Source organism: Phalacrocorax carbo, chromosome 12 (assembly GCF_963921805.1).
Source record: "Phalacrocorax carbo chromosome 12, bPhaCar2.1, whole genome shotgun sequence".
Lineage (NCBI taxonomy): Eukaryota > Metazoa > Chordata > Aves > Suliformes > Phalacrocoracidae > Phalacrocorax > Phalacrocorax carbo.
The window spans coordinates 22945346-22971339 of record NC_087524.1 but is presented as its reverse complement, the minus strand read 5'-3'; the positions used below and the strand labels follow the sequence as shown (position 1 = coordinate 22971339).

At 47.6% G+C, this 25994-nt stretch overlaps 1 protein-coding gene across 20 annotated transcripts in view; it reads right to left on the bottom strand.

The window, feature by feature from the left end:
* JAKMIP3 (Janus kinase and microtubule interacting protein 3) overlaps positions 1–25994 on the bottom strand; it is a 107127-nt gene that overhangs the window by 4069 nt on the left and 77064 nt on the right. For 8 of the 20 annotated variants that reach the window (XM_064464408.1, XM_064464405.1, XM_064464412.1 and 5 more), the window contains 9 exons: positions 25522–25620; positions 25373–25432; positions 22586–22651; positions 22058–22126; positions 21877–21954; positions 18471–18674; positions 18052–18117; positions 17041–17082; positions 15199–16443 (listed from right to left, as the gene is read on the bottom strand). In XM_064464408.1, the coding sequence (XP_064320478.1) occupies positions 16297–16443; positions 17041–17082; positions 18052–18117; positions 18471–18674; positions 21877–21954; positions 22058–22126; positions 22586–22651; positions 25373–25432; positions 25522–25620 (831 nt within the window). In that variant the 3' untranslated portion in view covers positions 15199–16296. Of the gene's footprint in view, positions 1–15198; positions 16444–17040; positions 17114–18051; positions 18118–18470; positions 18675–21876; positions 21955–22057; positions 22127–22585; positions 22652–25372; positions 25433–25521; positions 25621–25994 lie in introns of those variants that run through there. The other 12 variants (XM_064464415.1, XM_064464416.1, XM_064464422.1 and 9 more) reach the window with 5 other exon arrangements.

Genomic DNA, 25994 nt, shown 5'->3' with positions numbered 1-25994 from the left:
CGGGCAGGGTAAGGACGTCACGACGAGTCGTGACCACGGTGCTGCGCCCTCACTCACGATCACGTCCGCTGCCATTTCAGATGTCACTTAAATGCTGTCTGGGGCCCTGTCTGGAGGGCTGATGTTTGCTTACTTCAAAAGGAACTCAGTTATCATTCTCACACCATGCAATCTTCTGCCAAAGAAGGGAGCTTTTTTTTTTTTTTCTCCAGAAAGCTGTAAAAATGGGACAAAAGAAGCATTTCAAAAATGGTAATGGATGGAGCTCTCACATTTGTGCACCGGAGCGTTCACTGCTTGTGAAAAACTGCAGCTTCCCTGAAATGGAGCCATTCAGAAATGCAATTCATCAAAGATTATGGCTAAAATTTCATATGGAAAAGGAATTATTGCCTTAATTTGCCTGTTATTACTAGGCACAGCCTCTTACCAAGGCTGCAGCGGAAGGAGGTCTATATACACACAAATATACGTTTCTTTATCTATAAATGGCACTAAGGGGATTTGCTGCGGTTTGTTTGAAGACACCACCCTGAGCTGTAAATCCCATTTCGCAGGATCTTGCCCGTCGTACGCCAGGCTCGGAAGCGAGGAGGCCGCCGGTGGTGGACGAGGCGGTCCCCAGGGAGGCTGGGCAGATGGGCCGCCCGCCCTGGCGGCCCCGCTGCCCCGCGCTAGCAGCCCCAGCGGCCGTACGGCTGAGAGGGGCAGACAGCGTTAGCGCTGGGCCTGCGCCTCTCGCAGTTCCTGGGGGAAATACGAGAGGTGCTCAGGGAAAAACAGAACGGCAGCTAAAACGCACAGGCAGTAACTCAGCTCCCTAAGTTAATGCTTTACCTATCTTACACTGCTTCCATTAACCAGAGTTAATAATCAGTTGAAACAGGGGTGCAAGTTGAAATTGGCTGAAAATGTGACATAATACTTGCTTGAGCACGCTAGCGATGTGCGCTGAATGTCGCTGGGAGGTCGTGCTTCGTGGTGTGCCCCGTCACAGCGGTAACCTCGGGGGCTGTCTTGACGAAAAGGTCAGAGACACGGTGAATTTGGGGGCTAAACCAGCCATTTCTAGCCTGGAGGCGTTCTGCTTAGGGCTGAGTTGCCAGGAGTTAGAAGGACGAACCTCAGTCGGTGGCTTCAGTCCCGAGCACCGTCGGCTGACGGCCTTTTGGGAGCCCAGGCTCGTAGCAGTGCCTGCCCCAGCCCGGTGCCGCGCGGCGGCATTGCGGCCGCTCCTCCCGGCACCCTGGGCACTGCACCGGGCCAGAGATGCCGCGGGCGTTTCTAAAGCGGGTCACCCCTCTCCCCCCACGGAGAGCCCGAGGGGCTTTATCATCCGCAAACCTTGAACGCGGCTGGAACCCAGCTGCCCTCTGCGAGAGGTGGGGGGGCCAAAGAATGAGGCTCCCGGGACCCTTATCACAGGCTGTGAGAGCCCTCGCACAAACCCTGCGGGCGCGGGGCTGGATCCCACCCTCCCCTGGGGACCACAGGCTTTGTCACTCGGACCTGTGAATGCAAAGTCTCTCCTGTCTTCCCACTTACCGTCCATGCTGGGAATAAAAAGGTGGAATTTCATTTACATGTTAAGAAAGATGGGCCAGGCATGGCTTCCTCCTTATTATCCCCTTCCTCTCCCTCTAGATCCTCATACATGAGTAAATTTACAGCATATTCGACCCCTCCTCTTGTAAATGCAGATAACCCATTGGTATCTACTGCACAGGAGGGAGGAGGTCATAGAAAACAGGAAGAAATAATGAGCAGAATGAAATATGGAGGGGGTTTATTTAATCATTTCAAATGGGGAAAAAAAAAAAAAGTGGCCATTTAGTTCAAACAGGTTCCACAGAATGGTGAAGGTTTTATGTCAGGGAAGGCGATGGGGCAGGTCCCTGGTGAGGAAGAGGGGACAACCTCTCTTTTTTCTTTTCCTTTTCCTTTTTTTTTCCTTTTCTTTTTTTTTTTTTTTTTGGTGAGAAAGAGGAAATTCTGCTAGTTGCAATGAAGTTTTCGTGATTTACAGTAGCTAAAGATCAGGCTAATAATATTTATGGATCCTTCAGTACTTACACAAATTACAGCTGCAACAACAGCTTGGAACTAGCGCACCTTATTTTTTAAGATGTAATTTTTTGCTAATACCTGACTGTGTGAGCCAGATGAGTGGCTGAAGACCACTCATGCAATTTCCCTAGTTTAATTCTCTACTGAGCAAAGAAAAGAAGTCTGCAGAAATTCAGAGGCTTCTACAGGAGCATCATCCTGCCTGGAGCTTAAAAAAAAAACACAAAAGGGCTGTGGCAAAGCTAGTTTGACTGAAAATTTCGTCGCGCCTTTTGCCCACGCTGTTCAGCTGCGAGCGCAGCAGCTCCCGTGAGAAAGCAGCGCTCGCAGCCAACTTCCACCGTCTCCCTTTACGTGAAGGCTTGCCCTGATGCTGCCCGTTCCCGCGGCGCGGGCGTGAGCCCGATCCCCACCCGCCGCGCTCGCGCCGGCTGCCCGCGGCCCTGCCCTGCCTTCCCCGGCCGCTGGCGCGCCCGCCGGCTGCCCGGCCAGCAGCAAACACCAGGCAGCAGGGCTGACTGCATTTAAGGCCACGTCCAAGTGGCTTTTGTGGCGTGAGTGTTGGTTACCAGCTCTGCGAGCCTCACTCGTCAGCAGTCTTCTACTGTCCACTTAATTTGTTCCCAAATTCTTAATTTTTACTTTGATTTTGGCATTTAAGAATTAAGAGCACTTGTTTGCAAGACATCCCAGTGAATATATCTATGGTGCATTTTGTTCCTGACCATACCGATTCGGAAAATTCTGGGGTTTTCCCCCCTAAAATAGTAAAATATACCAACTGAAGGAAAATTACCCGACATCATCCATTTATGTTGATAAACGTTGTGAACATATGCTATGCAAAAGAACTATTCATGAGCATGAAAGCATTTCACTTCATAAATATTTATAGGACTGGAATCTGAAACGCTGCTCCTGGGGCCCCGGGTCCCCCTGAATTGAACGAGACAGTCACCCCCCGCCTGGACGCGGCCCTGTGCCCCTGCTCTGGGGGTGCCTGCTCACGCAGGGGGTGGGAGGGGATGAGCTCCAGGGGGCCCTTCCAGCCCCCACCAGTCTGGGATTCAGTGAACCTTTTCAGCATCTTCACGGGGCTGGGGCGAGCCTGGAGCCGGCGCTGCCGTCAGGGCGGGTTGGGGATTTCAGGCATCGCCTCCCTAATGCGAGCTGCCCGCGCCAAGCCCTGACCTAGATCGGAGCCGCCGCCCTCCGCCTCCCATCGCTGGGGCTCTGCTGAGGTTGTGGCTAACACGGGCAACAACTAGGACGTCTGATTTTTAACCGTTTCTGTTCGTTTTTGGTCATGATTTTATGCTGCGAACAGACCCACATGTAGGGCAAAGCTGGGCTCCGGGCACCAGCATCGCACTCATGAAGCGCAGAATGCCGGGGCTCTTGCAGCACAATTAGGCTTACCCATCTTTCTTTAATGGAGATAGGAGAAAATCTGACACAGATACATGATAAACTGCTTCTGCTACGGGATAAAATAGTGTTGATCCTTTGATGCTTAAAAGCAGGGTTTTTAAAAGCTGTTTCCTCCCATTACAAATTATTTATTTGTGATAAAATCTTCTGGAAATAAGCAGAATACTATTCATTTCACACACACATATGCGTATATAATATATATGTGCACAGAAGTTGTCTATCGCATTTTCTTTTCAAGTTGGATTTTGAAGCAGCGTGTAACGGAGAACGAGATCTGTATTTAAAACTATTTGATGGCTCCTATACCCTCCTAAAAGCAGCACGTGACGGCACAGCCCCGGTTCTTGCACTCCCACCAGAACAGGTTAAATTTTTCTGTGTCATCACGCATTGTTTTTAGAATAATGGCTGGTTCTGCACTGAAACCTGGCTTATGTTAATTGCTGGTATCACCCCCTAATTATTTGGGGTATTTAATTTGGGTAAATGGTGCTTATGAGTGAATTTGTAATGCATTTACATACACTTTTCACGTAATTGGTAAATGATATTAGAATGCTCTTTAAAAAGACAAATCTATTAGAAGACAATCATTAAGGTTTTAGAAAATATAGTACAATAGCTTTAAAGTATATTTACGTATTCCCTCAGAGACATGGTGTGAATTTGGGGTGTCCTGTGCAGGGACAGGAGTTGAAGTTGACGATCCCTGCGGGTCCCTCCCGGCTCAGGACTTGCTATGATACTTGTTGTGTTATATATCAAATATGAGATAATATCACTATTTGTTACATACCCAGAAAACATAAATAGCATTAATTTGTTTTCCAACTAAAGAATTTAAAATATTTGTCTTCTACATTTGCAATAATGTGGATTTTAAAACCGTATTAGCATTTAACGCTTATAGAAATCTCTATTTGTCATGGAGAAGCAGTAACTTTATGGCTGGAATCCCTTGGGTAGCACAGGCACCCATCTGCTGCCGCAGCTGGAAGGGCTGAAGAAGCCCACGAGAAATAAAGCCGTTAGCTGGGAGCATCATCGCGGGCAGCCGGGGATCAGGAATTTCATATTTGGGGCACTCCTGTGAAAACTGCAGACAGAGAATCCATTCAGCTCCACTCAGCCTAGCCAAATAGTAACGGATTTTTTGTATTTTCAAAAGTAATCTGCAGAAAACGGAGCCTTTTGACGGCAGCGGCGGCAGCGCCGAGCTGGGGGCGCCCGCCTCGGCAGCTGGGGCGGGCAGGTTGGCACCCGCCTCTGCCCGGGCCTGGGGCTGAGCTCAGCATCGTCCCTGCCCAGACCCGCTCTCAAGCAGGTATGGCACAGGCCCCTTCCGCCGCGTTAGGGGGACACGTGCCCCGCGGCTAAATTTATGGCCAAGGCGTTCGTAATCCTTGAAAAGCATAACTACACACCACAGCAGGGAATAAAAACATCCCCCTGGTTCACCTATTCTGTACTACATCGGCTCTGAAGGGCAATGGAAACAAGTCATTGAAGCAGCTCTGAAAGACGGAAAAATAATAAAAGCATGTCCATCTGTCAAGAACCTGGTTGCTCGCAAGCATTATTTCTTATTCTAGATCACCAGGTCACAGATAGGAGACCAGCTGCAGCATTAATACACGCCATTGCGGAAGGGAGGGTTTCAAAGCGGTGGGGAACCTAGCCAAGGCGTAAATGCGGAGCTAATGCAGCAGACGCAGGCTGGCGCCCCGGCTGGAACCCGGGCTGCTCCTGGGGGAAAGGCAGCCCAAGGGCGAGCGTTCAGGGCAAGACGTCAGCCCCGGTCCCAGCCCTGACGAGGATCCCTGGGTCCTCCGGGTTGAAGGCAGCTGCTTAATCTTACTGAAGCATAGCTCTCTTCCCTAGATGACCTTTTCATGGCAGTTTTTAGGAAACACAGCTACAATTAACACTCTCAGAAACCTGTTAGGTTATAAATTTACAGCCTTTAGGATTCCACAGTCGCTCTCTCGGGGCAATTAGCGTAGGTTGAAAAGGTTGCTTTGATTTGGTGATGTGTGAATATTTTACACTCCTCTTACCTTCGTGACCATCACAGCACTGCTAACGCATGCTGGTATCTCCTTGACAGCCGTTCTGACACTCATTTCATCAATTTGCTGTCTCCCTGGGGCATGTTCTTGTTTATAAGAAGAAGGAAACTGGCCATTGGGGCAATCTGTCTTTAGAAAAGCCATTGACAGAACAAAATTCCCTGCGTCTGCCTCTACAGATCTGCGTAAGGCTGTTACAGGTCTTCCTTTTCTGGACATGTTCTCCCTTCCTGGGGGAGGTTTATGTGGCGCTTCTAACGACCCAGAAGCGCAGACACGGCCACTCCGCGTATCAGCCCCACCGCGTACGTGTGCTGAAGGCCACCTGCACGCGTGCAGCGAAGTGGTGGGCTGGGGGCGTGCGGGGCCGGAGGCAGGCGGGTGGGCAGGCTGGGGCTGGCCGCGGCACACGTATGGGGGAAGCCCCCCCATTTGTGCCACTGTGGAGCGGAGGAGAGGTGCAAGGAGACATCCTGCTCTCTTTGATTTTAGTGGAGCCCAGTAACACCCAAACCCTGTAAGCAGCAGAGTGTCACGGAGGAAACAGCACCATCCCACGTACACGCAGCCGCGCTTACATTAACCCCTCTGGCACAGTCTGGAGCCGTCCCGCGTCCGATCCACCCCCGGCCAGGCTGTCCTCTCTCTGCCGCCATCCGGCACCCCCAGGTGTGCATGCAGCGGGATCAGCCGGGCAGGCAGACACACAACGTTTCTGTGTCTTTAGAAAACCAGAAAACTAGAAGCTTAAGGCTCGATAACAGAGCATCCTAATAGCTAACAATGCTAAACAGTAAGTCAAATATTCATTACTCTCACTTAATTATCTAACCAAAAATCCTCAGAATTGTAACTCTTCCCAATACATCTCAAACCAACATTTTTATGTTTCTATATATGCATATAATAATAGCCTTGGAAGGGATACATAAAGTCCATGATACTATCAAACAGTTTTACCACTTTTTCAGGCCTATTATGTGAAATCTTTGTGAATAAAGAGCATGAATTCACAAAAAGTTGTGCCTAACAGCACTGTGAACTAGTTGTAAAAAATTAAGTTTAATCCAGCTAATTTGCATTTGTGTTTAAAATTTGATTCTCCAGATAATATTTAAGTGTTTTGTTGTGCGTCTTGGCCCTTTATCAGAAGCGAAAGGATGAGGATCCTGACAGGACCCAGGAGAAGGTTCCTGCTAATTTATGCTAGAGTAGGGTATGATGCCCTTTAAAAAGGGTAGAAAGGAGGCGCCAGGGAACAACCGACCTGCCAGCCTCGCCTCTGTGCCTGGGAAGATCATGGAACAGATCCTCCTAGAAGCTGTGCTAAGGCACAGGGAGGACAGGGAGGTGATTCAAGCCAGCCAGCACGGCTTCACCAAGGGCAAGTCCTGCCTGACCAACCGAGTGGCCTTCTGTGATGGAGTGACTGCATCAATGGGTAAGGGGAGAGCTATGGCTGTCATGTAGCTGGACTTCTGTAAGGCCTTTGACACTGTCCCCAGAGCATCCTTCTCTCTAAATTGGAGAGATATGGATTTGATGGGTGGACTGTTCGGTGGATGAGGAATTGGTTGGATGGTCGCATCCCAGGGGTAGTGGTCAATGGCTCAATGTCCAGATGGAGATGAGGGACAAGTGGCGTCCCTCAGGGGTCCGTACTGGGACCAGAGCTCTTTAATACCTTCATCAATGACATAGGCAGTGGGATCGAGTGCCCCCTCAGCAGGTTTGCCAATGACACCAGGCTGAGCAGTGCAGCTGACGTGCCTGAGGGGTGGGATGTCATCCAGAGGGACCTGGACAAGCTTGAGGATCTTGAACCTCATGAGGTTCAAGAAGGCCAAGTGCAAGGTCCTGCGCCTGGGTCGGGGCCACCCCCGGTATCCACACACGCTGGGGGATGGAGGGATGGGGAGCAGCCCTGCGGAGAAGGACTTGGGGGTGCTGGGGGATGAAAAGCTGGACATGAGCCAACAATGTGCGCTCACAGCCCAGAAGACAACCCTGCCCTGGGCTGCATCCCCAGCAGCGCGGGCAGCCGGCCGAGGGAGGGGGTCCTGCCCCCCTGCCCCGCTCTGTGAGACCCCCCCGCAGCACCGCCTCCAGCTCGGGGCTCCTCAGCACGGGACAGACACGGGGCTGCTGGAGGGGGGCCAGAGGAGGACCATGAAGATGATCCGAGGGCTGGAGCCCCTCTGCTGCGAAGAAAGGCTGAGAGAGTTGGGGTTGTTCAGCCTGAAGAAGGGAAGGCTGCGGGGAGACCTTATTGCGGCCTGTCAGTACCTGAAGGGGGCCTATGAGAAAGCTGAAAGCTGGAGAGGGACTTTTTTGCAAGGGCATGTAGTGATAGGACAAGGGGTGATGGCTTTAAACTGAAAGAGGGCAGGTTTAGGTTAGATATAAGGAAGAAATGCTTTACAAGGAGGGTGGTGGAACCCTGGCTAAGGTTGCCCCGAGAGGTGGTCAGTGCCCCATCCCTGGGAACATCCAAGGCCAGGCTGGACGGGGCTCTGAGCAACCTGCTCTGGTTGGGGATGTCCCTGCTCACTGCAGGGGCTGGATGAGATGACCTCTAAAGGTCCCTTCCAACCCAAACTATGATTCTATGCTCAAAAATATTGTTTTTTCTTCCTGTGCTGTTACGTAGCAATATGACAACTTCACCAAAGGTGAAGCCTTGCAAACTAGTGCTATGCATATACAAATGTAGCTATGTATAGATGTAGGGGAGTGTATACACAGACATACTAATTTACAAATATAATGCATTTTTAAAAGAAGTTCACTTTATAATAGGTTTTCCAGCTAATTAATTCTTCAGACTAATCTGAATTCAGTACATTATAAAAATCTGCATCCTTGTTATTTACAAGAACTCAGCAATAATAAAATTAAGGGGAAGAACACTTCAGACTTAATGACAACTGCATCTGCTCTGCCTGGGAGTACTTTGGAAAAAGAATTATTATCTTTAAAAACAGCTCCATGGACCAGGCTTTTACAATGCAAATCTCAGTTCTGTACTGAATTATGCTGAATGTGTAGTTCGATTATAATTACTGATTTGTTGTTTTTCCCTAACAAAAACCCTGCACTGCTGGTAGTGAAACGTTCACATTGCTGATGGGAAACAACGAGTCTCTGCGGAGCATGTCTAGACCGTGAGGCATGCCAGGAAACGGTCAGTTTATGTAGAAATGTCTCTGTGGGGATTTGTTCCAAACTCCGGGCTCTGTCGGGAGCATGTCTGCAATTTTCTATTTGAGAGAAGGATTTGGGATGGAAGCTCCTGAGGTTCTGGGGGGGACAGGCACGATGCAGAATTGCTGCTGCTGTGCACAAATTACAGGATGTTTACCCTCCAAGAAAGCTCTTCACTACTTCTCACAGATACAAGAGCACCCGTATGAATTACACTGTATATCAGATACCCCTACCACAGAACAGGGATGTGGGCTGCTTGATCGTAGAGAGGACAACGTAAAGAATTGTCCCAGGTACTGCCCTTTCTTAGCCTGGCCAGGAAACACAAAGAAAAGTTACTGCCATAATAGAACAGATGTTCTGCAGAGAAGGAAAACCTCAGCAGGTCTGCTTCAAATTGTTTTCCTGTGGGAGTTAGCAAAGCAGTAAATAGCCTCTTTATAAACTCTCCATGGTCAAAGAGCTTTCCCTGATTCACCTCAAATCTGCACCGTGCTGAAGCTATCCATCGCTTCAGCACCAGCGATGTCGCTGCTCCTGCCTGAGGCCCTCCATCTCATCTCATCTGCAAATTCAGACTGACATTGTCATTTCTATGCATTTCAGTTTGCAACAACCCTGAAACATTAAAGCAGAAATACTGTGCAATGAGACACCCTAAGCTCTTATATAAATTGACAATTATTAATCTGCCGGAAATCACTTCATGATTACTGAGCCAAATTCTGGTTTTTACTGAGATCAAGAAAGTTACACAAGATTTACAGTGCAGTAAAAATGAGCAGCCGTTCGGTCATTTCCTCTGCACCTTCCCGTGAATGCCAGTTGCTCGACTGGGGTCGTCTTGGTGGCTTGAATTTCCCTACACAGTTCACTTTAATCAAAAACGTTTTGGGTCATCCCGCACAGCAAAGACTTGCCAATTAGACTTCTAATAATGTAGCTCATTAGCCTCACCTCCGTACCCCTGTGAAGAAAGCCATTTACAGCCCCTTTCAAAATGCATGAAAAAATATATATATAAGAAGGCAGCTGATAGAATTTACAGGAAAATTTAAGCTCCAGTAGCTCGTCATCTCCCCTGTGGATTGTTTCTGGAAAATGTGCTGCTGACCTTAAAAAAACCCAATGCCTCCTGACAATTAAAGCACACCAATAAAAAGCAATTTGGTTCTGGGATCAATGCATAAATTTAAAGAAAAGTAATTATCTGCGAACCAAACGGGCTCACATGGACAGATCCAGCACTGGTGCAGAAGAAGGTGACCCCAGCGGGAGCTCTGCCGGCGTTCGCTGGGAGAAATGCCACCCGCCCCTCTGCCGCGCACGCTTGCACGCGCTACCCACAGCTAAATAAAAAGACCAGATTCTGAAGATTTGAAGTTGGTATTTCTAATTGCTGCCTACCGTCGGAAACACATTGTATATTCTTTCTTAAAAACGTTAAGAGCACTTCTAGAAAGAATTTATACTGATGTAAGAACCACAAGGGCGAGAGGATCTGTAAATACATGGGTTACTGTCCACGATGAGCGTAAAGCTGGCCCGCTGCTGGCCGACATCGCTGACAGTCTGGGGGGAGGCCTCTCCCCACGCTCCTGGAGCACTTGTGTTCCACAGGTGCCAGTTAAACATCGCAACCCTCTTTTCAGCTGAGGTCTTCTCTCCATCCTCCTGTCACTGAAAAAATGTAAATAATCTTCCTTTAATACTAATATTTCCAATGTTTTAATTAAGATTAAAATAATTAAGATTGTAATTACAGTACTATCTTCTGTTACCAACAGGAAACCTTACAGTCATGAATCAAACTGGATCACCCCCCAGATGTGATCCTTCTGCACATGGGAATATCCCTTTGTAAGGGGGAGCACAAGACCTATTTTTGTCATTCCAGTTTTATCTGTGCCAGTCTTCAGTCCAGGTTAACGTGACGTAATGCCTCAAATGTATTTATCAGAAGGAATTCATTTACGAAAGATATTGTGCAGTAGTGATGGCCAACTACCCCTTTTCCTCAGACGCACACGTTTATGGGCTCCTCCAAGGACGGGTCTCGCAGCTCTCCATCTTACATACCCGTACGCACACACAAAGCATACGATACGAGATATAACTTTTTCGCTACAGAGGGACTAATTGCATCAATTCACTGGAAACCACAACCTACTCACAGAGCCTACTCTGTGTTGAGGACAATTTTCCTTACTCAATCAGATATTGCCACACGAGCAGTGGCGATTATAGCCCACACGGTACAAACCCCCATAATTTCTGCTACAAAGCTCTGCCCACCCCGACCACGGAGAACTTCGGTCTGTGACCACCCTCCTCTTGGCAGAGCTGGCTGCGGGCAACAGCGTCGTGCTGGAGCTCTTCCTTCGTATTTATTTAAGTCCCAGTCAGGGCCTGGGGGCGAACCTAACTTTGCGTCTGTTTGTCTGTCCATCCTCTGGAAGGAAAGGCAATGTGGGAGGGGTAAGGAAGGACTGAAAGGTCCTCTTCGCCAGACTGGGGAAGTGGGACACATCCCCATTGACCTCCCATGCTGTTCGGGTCCTTGGGGTCCCACCTCCTGCCGCACCGGTGGCCCCCGAAGCCTTTGGGACCACAGGGGTTCCCCCAAGAGACTGGGGGAACGGCACAGTCAGTGGCCACCTCCTGCGGGGTGGTGGATGGGGCCGCAGACCGGAGGGGCGTGCACACCTTGTGAGGGCGAGGCAGGGAGTACAGGACACTTGTAGGCAGAAAAAAAAATAGGGAACAGGGAAAATCATCTTCCAAACCCAAGAGCATCATGGCCTGAGCAACTCCAACCCGAGGGACAGGTTTCCATCTGATAATATGCAGGGTCTTAGGGGTTTTCCCCTGCAACCAAAAATCCTTTGGGCCAGATATATGAAATATGGGTCTAATGCTGGGGTGTAACTCCCAGCATTCATTTAGGATTTGACCGAATATATGCTTAGACACGTGCCGCTAAATTCCTGAAGTACATGCTTTCAAGTACAAGCTTGTGCATCAAGTGTGGATTTCCCTTATGAAAGTCTGGGCTTCAGCATGTTTCAGATGTTATTTCTTTTGAATAAACAAATATCAACTAGAGTTATAATAAATGTTGTTTTTTTAAAATTAAACTAAGGTAATTGGGAAAAAAAAATCTTGGGATGCTCAAGCCCTTATATCAGGAAGAATTTCTCTTAGCTTAACTGACAACTTATTTATCTGGAAAGACGCGAGGGCTACCTATCCCCAGGAGCCTCCGATCTCCCGTATGACTTAAACATATACTGAAAAATAACCGAGATAGGTAACGGCCTAAAGCAACTTCCTAAAACTGCTCGAAACAACAGAACAGCCCATAAAGCAGCAGTTCATTTCCCTACAGTACAACCTGTTTCCAGCTTCCTTTTGCCTGCAGCACCCTCCGGTGGCTGATCCAGCCGATGGGTTTCTCTACAACTGGGACCCCCCCCGGGATCCCCCCGCTCTGCCCAGCCCTGCTGCCCCACACCCGGTCCGGCCGGGTGCGGGTGAGCCGCGCTCTGGCCGCCGTCAAGTTCAACCCAACAGGAGCGCTTAGTCTTGCAGTGAAATTTAAATTTGGTGCATAATTAACACATAAACGTGGTGCATAAATAATACTTGTATAAAATACTTGAAACTGCAACTTCCTCTGTGCCTGCACATAGATATGCATGTATACAAACACAGATTCATATCAAAATGTTATTAGAAGTATGCTGAGAAGTTAAGCAGTCATAAACTAAGAAAAGCCAGAAAAACCCCACTCGTCGGACCGTGACTGGCCTCCTGTGCCGGTGCCGTCTCTGACGCCGCTGTCCTGCGTTGCCCCCAGCACCCTGTGCCGCTCGCAGCCCGTGGTCCCTATTCAATACTCCTCCCTTCCTTTCCCATCTCGCCGGAGCACGTCCCAGCATGTCCCGGGCTGCACCGAGCCCCGCGCTGGGAAGGGCTGGGCGCAGCCCCCGCAGCCCCTGCCGCACCAGCTCCCACCCACCGCTTCAGCCCTTCGCCATAGGTGGGAGGTGGTGCCACGGTGCGATGCCCGCTGCGCGCGAGCGCTGCTGAAACACGGACACGCAGGTGTGCTAAGGGTGTAAGAACGGTATGATCCTGAAAGCATGCATGCATTGAGTTATATCGACTCGGAGTCTATAGGCTTGCCAGCCCCATGTGCGTGCGCTTAATTTTTGCTTTGGCAAGTACCTGAAATGCCTCCACGTAGCAAGGCGGAGCAGTCTGAGACCCGGAGGTTAACCACCCTCCTGCCAACGCTCCTGGAAAGCCTCACGACACGCTTCGCGTGAAAGTCAGACTTGGGTAAGTCTTTCTTCTACAAAACAAAGTTTGCCATCTTTGTAAATCTGCTCTTGGTTTTAAAAAGCCCTCCCATTGTCATATACTTATCTCAACCATTTCCTGATTTAAATTATTTCCCTCCTTTGACTCCATTAAGGTTCTTTTTTGGGTTACTAAACACATAGACCTCATTGATCTTACTGCCTGGGAAACACCAGCCCCTTGGAGACTGGCGTGACGCTGACGGACACGCAGGATTTGGGCCCCTCTCTAAAAGCTGGCAGGGCTGAGATGTACAACTGCAGGTTTTGAAGAAGAGCAGGCGTTGTTGAACCTAACCCTGGGCGCAGGTTACCTCGGTGAGCGCCATGCAAGACAAATAATTCCTAACGCTCCCCATGTGCTTCCCTCTGTATGTAGACAGCCTAGGTCCGACTGACTGATTTTAAAAGCAGCAATCCTATCTAGAGCAGCAAATCAATTGCCTGCAGTCAAACACCTTAAGATGTTAAAACTCAGATTTGATCAACATTCTGCTTAGAAAAACTATTTGGGAAAAAAGAAAACTGATGGGATGAAGTACAGAGAGACAATTCCTCCTTTACAGCAGACAAGTTCCTGTGAGAAGCACTTCTAGTGCAACAAGTGCAACGTCAGCAAGTACTGGGACGGCCCCAACAAAGCCGAGAAAAGGAACGGCCTCCAAGCACTACAGAGGCTCCGATTTGCCTGTTGGTTTGCCTGTTGACTGAGTTAGCCGGAGCATTATCCACAGGAGTGACTGGAAAACAACAGTTCTATTCCAGGTCGTTATTTTTTGGAGATTTGAGGGCTTTCCCCTCATTTGGGGAGAGAGATAAGGGGGACCCGCGAGCAGTAGTTTTTCTGGGCAGGACAAACTCCCCAGGCTGTGGTAGCAGCAATTTCCTGTCAACCGTCTAGCTGGGTTCTGGTGCCCCGTTTAACGACCCTGTACTCTTAAATATTCTTGAAAAAAGACAGCCTCAGGCAGTGCTAGGGTAACTGCTGCTGTCCCCGTCATGTCTACCAGCCAAGTAACTCATTACCAGCGTAAATTAGAAAAAAAGTAAGTGAAATCGTGAATTAAAATACTTTTCTGAATACTATTTGTCTTTTCAATCCAAAATGAAATTTTCATCTATTGCATTTAATATGTGCATTTTTAAAGTAGCACGACTGCTTGCTGTTCATACAAATGTGACAGTGCATTTCATTACCTACCTAGTACTTTTTTGTTAAGAGTGACCACTGATTTAAAGAAATAAAGTTAGGATTTGTGATTATATCATACAGAAATTTGATACCTAAATTAGTAAAGTAAAAGAAAGAGGGAGAGGGAGAGAAGAGAGAGAGAGGTAGAGATAGAGAGAGAGAGAGAGAAAGAGATAGAGAGATAGCTAGAGAGATAGAGACAGAGGTAGAGATAGATGGGTAGAGATAGAGATAGATAGAGATAGAGATCGATAGAGAGATAGAGATATATAGAGATAGAGAGATAGAGATCGAGATTGATAGATAGATATAGATACAGATATAGATATAGATATAGATATAGGTATAGATATATAGATATATAGATATATAGATATAGATATAGAGATAGATATAGAGATATCTAGATATAGATATAGATATAGATATAGATATAGATATAGATATAGATATAGATATAGATATAGATATAGATATAGATATAGATATAGATATAGATACAGATAGGTAGGTAGGTAGATAGGTAGAGATATAGATAGATATAGATACAGATAGGTAGGTAGGTAGATAGAGAGAGAGAGAGAGAGATATGGAGATAGACAGACAGACAGACAGACAGACAGACAGACAGATAGATAGATAGATAGATAGATAGATAGATAGATAGATAGATAGATAGATAGACAGATAGCTAGATAGACAGACAGACCGATAGATAGATAATGTTTACATTTGGTAATTACAAAAGTTCCTCTGCATTATCATCACAAACAATTCAACCTGAGCAAGAGGGACTAACATGTAAAGGAAGTTACACAGTACATATAATGATATAATAAATTGGTTTCCAGTTAACCAGCCTTACCTGTCAGGAGCTCTGGGTTTGCTTCCTGCCCCATGCTTCCAAGGGACGGGCAGGTCCCACCCGCATCCTGCGCCTCGGGGACCTTCGTGATGCTGCAGCTGTGGGGAGCTGCAGACGGGAGCTTGTTCTGGCCCTTCCTCCACAGCCCAGGCTTGTGCACTCGTCTGCAGTTCCCACTTGGCGACTCACACTGGTGGGATTTCTTCTGCATTTCCCCTCCTTCACCTGTTTTTCTAGAGGATGCATTTTCCCTTCCCGGCTCCTGTGCCGGCCTCCTGGGCTCGGGCTCCCTTGCCTCAAGGTGATAAAATCTTCTGTTGCCTTTTGCCGCCTCCCCCAGCCCAGAGTGCAGATCAGGGACAACATGTTTGCCATTCACTCTTCCAGGTTGAACGTTTTGTTGGGACAATGTTAAGTCTTTTGTCATCATTTAGGGACAGCAAATGATAAATTTTTGTGCCACTTTTCTCACCGTGCTGTGGGCCATGGTCTACCAAAAACTCCCCCCAAAATTACAACTTGATTTCTCGAAGGGTTCAAACATAGCTTCACGTTTTTCCCTAAAACTGGGCTTGCAGGATATTCAACCAACCACTGGACACACGCTGTGTTATGAAGAAATACCTTGGAACAAAACACTTCATTTTCATTCACATTTAATCTTTTCGAGAGTTACTCCTCTGGATCTCTTCCTAAAATCTTCTTTCAGACAGATTTTTAAATGACTATGAATAACAAATATAAATGCGTGACATATAAAACCGGACACGGTCACTTCTACAGAGAAGCAATTTACTACCTGCTTAGCAGGGAATGAAAATGCATTCAGTTTATCTGAATTAGAATACTGCTCCTTACATAAAGCTGAGAGCTATTTCAAGCAGCAGAGCCAGGACTTCCACTGAAAGTCAGTTCAAGCAGCAGAGCCAGGACTCCGGGAAGGAGCCTGTGGCTGTAGGAGAGGGAGGGGGTTTTTGGCTTTCTTCTTTGTTGACTTAGTTCTAGCTTTTCAAAATGTTCAGTCTGAGGTTTCAGTGGTCCAGGTGCCGCCTGTGCAGAAATTTCCACATACCCTAGTTCAGCTTCAGTCTGAAAGGGTCAGAAAGATTGCACCTTCCATTGCCAGTAGCAAAATATGAGAGATATCTGGGGTTTTCGAAATGGCAATGTCTCTATTTCTGTCTTGGTATTCAGTGCTGTCTTCCTGTTAATAACAGTAGAAGCGATTCGAGCTTCCTCAGTAGGCTGAAACAAGAAAAAGATATAAAAACATGGATCAAACAAAAAGTATATCTGGACAAAAATAACAAGCATGACATTTCTGTAAGGTTTATATATGTAACTATCTGTTCGAACTGTACAACTGATGAAGAAGGATTTGTGTCGTGCTCCATTGACTTTGATGACTAATAGGGAACGCTCCCCTCAGTGCCACCCATGACGTGGTGATTCCTGCCATCTCTGGAAGCACAGATTGGCATTTTGTCTCCTATTTACATGGGGGAAAATGGCGGGGTTGGGCAATATCGAGGGCCCTACGGCACGATGCTGGGAGAAACGCACGTTTATAAATGACATGTAACCCGCAAACCATTCTGGTTTTTTAGCCTGAAGGCAGGACAAGCTAATGCAAGGGGTTTAATCCAGCTGTGAGCACATCGGACGGCCCAGCTGAGCAGGGAGGAGGAGCAGTGGCGTTAGAGATTTCCATTTTCGGGTTACCTGGGGCGCCCAGGAGACCCCCCTTCCCACCCCAATACTGCTGAAGCTGGAGCAGCAAGGACAAGGCTCTGGTGCTTTACAAGAAGAAGAGGGGAGACCAGAGGTGATCCAAGGGCTTACCTTTTGTGTGTGGCCTGAAGGACTATGACCAAAGAATGAAAGCTAAAGAGAAAAATAAAAACAAAAATAAAAACTGAAAAGGGGAGGGAGGAGAGGAAAAAATGGAAGAGAAGAAAGAGAATAAGAGTTTACAGTGTGTTTAGCTGAGAAATAAGCTGTGGTTACAGACAGAGTGCAACAAAACTCTCAGTTGAAAAGAAATATAAGGTGTGAAGTAAGCTCTGAGGGCTCAGGGCTCAGCTCAGCCAGAGCCCGGCAACTCTCGGGCTGATGAGCGTCATCTCCTGCCCCAGCGGAGCCCAGCCCAGTGACAGCCAAGGGCTCAGGAAAAACGGGCAGGAAAAAAATTAGCTGAATTCTTCTGATACCTCAAAAAAAACCCAAACCCACACTGCTAAGGTTTGAGTTTATTTTCAGATGAAAGTCCAGCTCAGTCCCTGTTGTAGCTGAACAAGTTCTCCCATGGCAACTTCACTAGAAGTAGGTGGTTTCAGATGAAGGGTAATTTTGGGGTAAAATGCAACAGTTATGGCTTGACTGGAGATAGCTCGATGACAGTGACTGCTGCGGCTGCAGGTACGGAGAGGAGGGGGAGCCTCCTTGTTCCCTCTGGGAAGGCGGGTCAGAGCAGCTGCACATGCAAATGCTGGAGATGGGAGGGAGAAAAGATCCCTGGCTCCTGCCCCGGAGCACCTGCGAGACCTCAGCCTTCTGCCATCAAGCAGCTCTCCATCACTCCCTTCCCAGGGCAGATGGACCCCTCCATCCTTGCCAAGTCCTGTGCTTCAGACTTTACTGAGGGATTAACAGAAGGAAGGAGTCACTTTAAGCTGGTAGCCTTTCCTTCTCAGAGGGACTAATGCAAATGCAAAATGGTTTCCTGGAGCGCTCCCACATCAGCTCACTGCACTAACGAACACAAACTTTTTATAAGGTTGCTTTCTTAGCCAAGGTGAAATGAATATACGGTCATGTGCACATACAATAACTGTTTCATCTGCATTACCTTACCTTTTCCTCTAACTCTTTTATTTGTCTTTTTTGGCCTTCAATTCTTTCTTCTAGCTCTTTAATTCTCTGTCAGATTTCAAATAAAAAAATATTTATTAACCAACCAAATACAGATGTACCCAGAAGATGCATTATTTCTGGAGTTATAAATTGTATGTGCTGTGCTTCTAAAAAAAAAAATAAATTGGGGTTTAAGCTGTAGATGAGTCCTCCGTGAACATCACTACGCGTGCCAAATTCACGAAAATGAAAATGCCCAGTTTGCAGGGATTATCCAAGGCAGATCGAAATCTGGCCCCAGGACCAGCCACTTCTGGTACAGCTCTATGAGGAGAGGCCGGTGCTCACAAGTTCATTACGTTTCCGTCTGAGGGACCGCCCCACCCGAAGGCTCAGCACGCCCGTGCACCGGCACCTACCTGCTGCGCGTGTTGAATGAGCTCCATCCTTTCTCGCAGGATTTGGGCGTCCCTCTCCCGGAGCTCGCTCATCACCTGCCGCTTCCATTGCTCTACGGCACTCTTCAGTTTCTCTTTCTCCTCTTCTGAAAGAAGTTCGGAAATTTTGGCTCCAGCTTCTTGCTGCAGGGCATCATAGAGCATGGCTTCTAATTCCAGAATTTGCTAATCAAAAACAATATAAGGCTGTCAGCTTGACCTTGTCTCTGGTCGGATGAGGATTTTGTGAGGAACTGAAAATCCTACCCCGGTGAGGCAATGGGAGGAGGAGGGGGGCTGTGCTGAGCCTCCCACACAGGACAGTGCAGAAAGCTCAGGCCAGGGGGAAAATACTTCAGGCTGCTTTTATCCTGTGGGGCTCTGAGCAGCACTGCTGGAACTGGGACGGCCCCTGGGCCCAGCCTAGTCTGCCGCTCAAAAAATAGATGGGTGTCAGCTTCTCCTTTCTGGAGATGGGGAGATGGCTGTGGGGAGCAGAGGCAAAAGGAAAAAAGGAAGAAAAGGAAAGGGAAGAGGGACGAGGAACGAGGGATGAAGGATGAGGGACAAGGGAAGAGGGAAGAGGGAAGAAGGAAAGAGGTTCAAAAAAACCTAATTTTGTGAGTTACAGGTATTTTTAAAATGTAATGTTCATTCTCTCAATTCACCTTTCCCAGCTATTCTGTTCGCAGCAGCAGAGGATACGGCAGCACCGGTTCATACTCCTGCCAGAAAGGAATGACTCCCTGTGTGTGCTTGTGGCATTTTGTCCCAACTAGCTTAAAATGAAGGTGAAGGTGTTTCCAGCACTTCCTCTGGCAGAGCTGTCAGATCCAAGAGGCTTTATGCTCAAGAAAGATATATCTGGTAGCTGGGCTCTGTTCCTGCAGTCTCGGGCTGCAGAGCCTTTCCGTCACTGCATCAGAAAACGTCTCTTGCACAAAGATGGATGAACCCTCCAGATTTACTGAGATACAGGTGTGCAGGAAAAACACTGGTGACCCTTCTGCAGGGCCGCGGAGCCTGGTACCCTCCTAGGGCAGGTGACCTTGCCAGATAATGTCTTCTGCTTCAACGTCCAAGATGAATGCTATTTCTTCATGCAAGCCAAAAACAAGACAAAATCTTTTCCAGCAAGTTTGATACAGAGCAAGAGACAAAGCAGGCAAGGATAGGATGCACCTTTGCGCAGCCTCTCCGAGGCTGGTGGTGTCTCGCAGCGCTCTCTGGCCTCTGGAGAACGTGACTGCAACAGTGGGGTTTGAACCTTGCGGAGCTCTCCGCGGCTTCAGAACGGGACAGCCACAACAGCGCGGCTTGAACCTCGACACGGGCCGTTTGCAAATGCCATAGACGTCTGTTGTGATAATTCAGCTCAATTCAAAATCAACAAGTTTTTCCCCCTGAGGCTGCTGGTGGTGTTTCCTTACTATGTCTTAGCAGAGTCAGGGCAGAAGAATACAAGCCTTTACAAGAATAATAGCGTCGTGGCAGGGGTTACGGGTACTGATGGTAACTGAAAGACAACAACCATGATATCTCTGTGGGGAAGATCAGATCAGATCTCTGAAGAATCTGCTTTCACTTTTAAAAATAATGCCAACACCCTTGCTAACCATAACTGTCTCAACAACACGCTGTTATCTGAAACAGGGATTTCTCTTGGGCCCCAAACCTCATTATACAACCGTTATCCCTCTCTGATTACACTGACTTGTGAAGAAAGAGGAGCGTGGGGAAATTCACGGTCTCGAGCCCAGCAGCAGTGCCAGGAGTCTCTGTGGGAGGCAAGTCCTTCTCGGAGCAAAACCTCCCGCCAGCAACCAAAGGGAGTGAAAACCGTGCAGAAGCTTAGCAGTTACAGCTGGTAATCTTGTTGGCTGTAGTTAGCGGGGGAAGATTAGCGGCTCCTCATCTCAGGGGGCACAAAGGAAACATGGAAGTGAAACAAATTATAGAAATCAAAAGAGCTTTTGCCACTCGGATTTCAGGGCAGAACAAAGCTTTCTTCTGCTTTCAGGCTGCATTTGTGCCTGGGAGTAAAGCCCATCGCTTTGCCTGGGGACACTCGCATGATGCATTCAAAGAATACAGGAGATGCAAATAACCCTCAGCTACTTCTGCACGGGCTGGAACACATCCATTACGCTTGTTCCTTCTCCACAATCAGCAGAGCCAAGGAGCATGTAGTTGTTGGACCCTGTGGTAAACTCGGGATCCTGGAACTGGAGATCCATCTCATAGATGGAGAGTGAGCTGGCCATGAGCCGCAGGGCTGCCGAGTAACGCCCTGATAGACAGCCACGGCTCCACGGCGGAGCTCTCCCGCAGAGTCATTGATGTTACCAGGGGTTAAGTGATGCCACACAATTTTTCCCACTCTGCTGCTGTTGCAAGTTTCCGCATACTCAGATTTATGTGTCTGTTTCAGAACTTGGCCAAGACCTAGAGGATCATGTCTCTCAGGGCTTATCTCTGAAGATTAATCCTATAGGCTCAGCCTTTGGCTGCACCAAACTGCTTCTCAGAACAGCTCAAGGCTGCAGGAGATGAGCTGGCATTAGGGCTGGGACCGCAGGTGAGAGGGGCTTGTGTACTTTCCAGGGTTTCCACTGTGCATAGACATTGGTTCCAGATATAGCGCAGCATTTGGCAAAATCAGTCTTAAATATCATCCGTACAGGAACAGAAAGTGTACTGAGCAAAAGCTCCCCCAAATGGTTTGAGATACAAGTAGGTAATAGGTATCCAGGAAAAGAGGCACAAATACTTATTGCTTCTCAGAAAGTGTAACTGTGCTCAGGATTTAAATGGAACTGAAAGAATGAGATAAATTGATATGAAAATCTATGCATTTATGTCTTTCATCAGTATATACTGAACTTTTCTCTACCTGAAGGAAACACGACAGCTGATGACTGAAGAGATGGTTGAAATGGGTCAGGAGCAGCTAATGCTGAACGTGACCTAAAAGCAGTTTCATTTCACATTTTCAGAATCACATAATTCCTCCTGCTGCTTTGGCTACAGAGGCTGTAATCTAAGATCTAAGGAAATGTCTAGGTCAAAATCTCTATTTTGGAAGGAAAAGAGAAATTACTCAAAACACCATTTTCTTATCAGTCATTTACCAAAACCTCGGCTAAATTCCAATTTGTGTTTAATAAATCAGTATTTAGGTGCTAATCTTGCACGGACCACGCGAACACAAGGAACTTGGCTTGTAAGGAACCCACTGTTAGCTCAGGGCATAGATGGTTTGTTTAAAATTCAGCCTATTTAGTCCTCGGGTCGCTCCAGGAGCAGAAAGTTTTTCTACAGAGAACGTGCATCACACAAGGTAAGGTAATCAAGATGGCATATTTCAGTCAAGACTGGCTTTCCTCACCTTGTGAGCTTGGTCCAAGGACTGTTTCCTGAAGTCGAGCTCATCATCCAGGTAGCCCTTCTGCTTGCTGAACTGCTCCTGGGGACACAAGGAGGAGGCAGTGAGAGCAACGGCTGCCGCCTGACGCGGCGGCCCTTCCTGCTGCCTCTCCCGCCGGTCCGCTCCCCGCGCCTCGCGGTACCTTTTCATTCTCTAGATCCAGCATCTTCTGCTGCAGCGCAGACTCCGTCACCTCTATCTGCTGTAGCCACTGTGCACAAAAACAGAGACCCGGTGCGTAAGCCTAAAGAGCAGCGGCAGCGTGCCTGCGTATTCAGCTTTCACTGCGACCTTAGGGTGTGTCAGCACACGCTGCAAGTACTTATTTAAATTCACTAAATAAAAGAGGGAAAATTAACTTTATTATTACATCTTTTCTTTTATGTATACTGGTGGTGGAAAGAGCATTATTTCAAAGCCCAGCCGTTTACCTTCTAACATCCTTTTGCTAATTAAGTGACATTTTACAATAAGCGATGTCTGTGTGCACTGCCTGAACGTTACCTTTATTTTGACAAAAACGAGCGTAAGCGGGATTCCACATAAAGAATCAGGGCCTTTTGTGATGCAGCTGTCATTGACATCACCAGTGACTTGAAGTGAGCTATTCTGAGAGGGTCAGGTGCTTTCAGGACACGCGTTTACTGACGAGTGATGCAGTTGCAATTACCTTTTCAGCCAATGTGAGAACTGTCCTTGCTTGTATGACAACTACTTGCTCTTCGTTGGTCAGATTCTGCGCCAAAAGCAGAATACAATTACAACAAATCCCAGTGTCTTGTTATTAATCCACTACCTGGGCTACTGCTGTGTTAAATAAATATGAAATTAAATACGTTCGAGGAACAATAAGCTAAGGCAAAAAAAATTAGTATTGCAATGCAACACTGTCGTAAAAACGACTGTAACTGTTCATGCTGAATTGTTATCACACATAGAGTTAATTCTTCTAAAATTCCCACATTTACCAAAAAAAAGGTGTTGACACTGGATCGATTTTTTCCCAACAGGGAATAAACACACAGTTACACAAGACAAAACCAAGCTTAGCACAACGTGCCATTAAGTGAAGAGATGCAATCTGAAGTCCTCTCTGTTCCATTATATGCACAGTAGGTTAATACACAATCCCTATCCTGCACAGCCAGAAGTCGTGGTTCTGGAAAACGCCTGTTAAGATGTTAGGTTTTCATGTTTTGGGAGTTTTTGTTGCTTTGTGGTTTTGGGTTTTTTGTTTTGATTTGTTTTTTTCAATGAAAGCACTGAAACCACGTTTTCACCTCATCCCAAACCTCAGCCTGTCTCTGGCCACGTCTCCAGTAGCAGAAGCGCATCCTTCTAGTTTGTGGCCCGTGTTTGCTCAGATCCAGAGAGCCGAGTCTGACACGCTGCCTCCAGGAGCAGGAGGACGGGCCAGTCTCCGTGTGTTACCATTCCCACGGGGTAATTAGGAAGTTGGTAAGAGGGGTGACTACGGTGCACTTGAATCTAATGCACGTGGCTGGGGAGAGGGGAAGTGCTCTCTGTCAGGGATGGGAGGAGACCTGTCCTGAGGGGCCCTGAAAATTGTCTCTTCCATAAATGTAAGTAATTTTTTAAAACAAGTTATGTTATATTAAAAACGAAACCATCCACCCAGAATATTAACGGTGTCCTTTCCTGTTCTGTGGGTTATCCCCTGACCTGATTCCCCTGTTGGTGGGAAGAGGAGAGCATCTGTGCTCCTCAGCCCCCTCTCTCTGCGCCCGTCCCCAGCGACCCCGTAGGCTGCAGGGATGGGCTGCACCCCTCTGACCTGTGCTTCTGCCCTGCTCCTACGGTGCTGTCTCTGGGTCTGCCTCCCTCAGAGCAGTATTTGACTCGTGACAGTTCAGCAGGAAGCAGCTAGAAGCTGCCAGCAGGCTTTACTGAAATGCAAGTGAGAAAATGTGCAGTAAAGGATGGAGTCACCGGCACACAGGCAGGACTTGGGTTCACTTTCCCACGCTCCCTAACAGCCAGACATGACGACATGCACCCACGGGGGAGGGTCTGCCATCGGTGGCTGAGTCTGCGGTGTTAAATGTGAAAACAAGAAAAAACTGAGTGATAACAGTCTACAGTTATCTTAAAGCTATCTGAGGTGAGAACTGAGAACTGCCCCTTGTGTTGCACCTGGAATTACCTGGTTGTACGTAATAGGAAAAAAAAAAAACCAGGAGAAAATGACATTATAGACTAAGGATCATTAATATAAGTAAAGAAGCCAAGAAAGGGAATAGAAAATGTGAGAAAAGGTATCACTTTTCTGTTCCTGTTTGCCTCCAAGTTGCCTGTTCGGGACGCTGCACGGGACTAACCTGACATTAACAATGCCACTGAAGCCAACATTAGCACAGGCATTAGCAGATTAATAGGTATTGCTTTTCTACACATCAGTAGGGTCAGTCTTAGCTCATTGGTGATTAGGCTTATATGTATCTTTTTTTAATTCTTTGCACACAGAAGATTTTAGGATTCTTTGTATTTCTGCCACTGCGCATAGCATTAACTGCAGCAGTGGTGAAGCTTATTAATTGCTTCAATGTGTTTCAGCTCCTCCACTAACTCCTGGCTTGATTTTGTGGGGCAGAGCACGCAGATGTCAGAGGCTGGGGACGGTGGAGATGTGACGACCCAGCAGGCCTAACCGAGGGGTGGACAGGAGGTACTTCCAGGCTGCCCCACGGCCCGGGGGGCGGCGTTCTCGCCCGTACCCGAGCTGTGCGAGGCACAGGGGAGAGCCGGGGCAGCTCCGCTGAGGAGCCGTGAGGGTGGGGGACCTTTCTGCAGACCCGATGTCTGCAGCGGGGTTCTCCAGGGAGGAGGGCTCTGCGAGACCCTCTGCTCTCCTCTGCCCCTCGCAGCCACGGGAGCTCTGGGGCTCCGCTGGTAGATGGGAGTACAGGAGAAAGACACACAAGGGCATATATATCTTCTGTAAACATAACTATAGGCATAATTAATCACTTCCATCTGATAAAGGAGGAATTATTATTTGTTTCTTCTTTTCATGCTGTTGTTGTAACTTTTTGCTTAATAGCCTGATTACTGTCAAAGGTTTGTGGGTTATCAGACAGAATTAATACACACAGCTGCTAAAATGCAAAAGCAAAGCAAATGCAGAGTAAGCAAATAAACAAACCGTGTGTGAACAGTGGCCAGAACCGACCTCCGCCCCCCACCCCGCCCCAAAGTTTCAAAATATTTTCCAAATCATTGGAAATTTAACAGCAATGTTGTGACACCAAGATCCCACGCAGCACTGGTCAGAAGGCTATTAACAAAATCTTAAAAAGCCAGAAAATGCTTAGCTCGTAGCCCGGCACTTTGACAACAGGGAGGACAGGTTGTGCAGTAGCAAACCAAGAAGGCTTTGCTAGCTTAACGTGAGGACAAATATTTACCAAAGCATGCACAATTTATTAAAGGAACATACACTTACGGCGTTATCCCCTAAAATGTCCAATTTTTTCATCAGCTCTGCTACTACTATGTCCTAAGAAGAGAGAAATGGAAAACCAGGAGTCAGAACAGAGCCTCTGACTTTGTTTGGGGAAAGGAAAGTACGAAACGAGAATCCCTTACTGTTACACCTTCTGCCTCGCAGTACACTTGGAGAGGGCTTTTCCCCTCTGTAAAAGGACCGTGATGGAAGTTGATGGCAGGCGATCGTCTTTCTCTCTCCTGAAACGACAATAATTGCTTGGTTACTTACTACAGTATGTCACAAACGGCAGCTTCACCAGGAACTTGATAAATACAGTTCGAAAGAGGCCCTCTCTAACGGACCACATTGCAAAGCAACGCTACGGCAGCGCGGCTTTATTTTGGGTGCGCAGCAGCCCTTCCTCCCGCACCCTGAGCTATGGACGCTAGCAGCCAGGAGCAAGAACCATTCCTCCGGCCAGACCATGTGCTTTTGCGAGGGTGCTCAGGGCTGACAGGGAAGACCTCCACCTCATAGCAAAGCAGGGCAGACGTACATATTAACAGCACCAGTATCTTCCCACCATGCTTCTTCACATGACCACTTACCTACTATTTCGACCGCATAATAC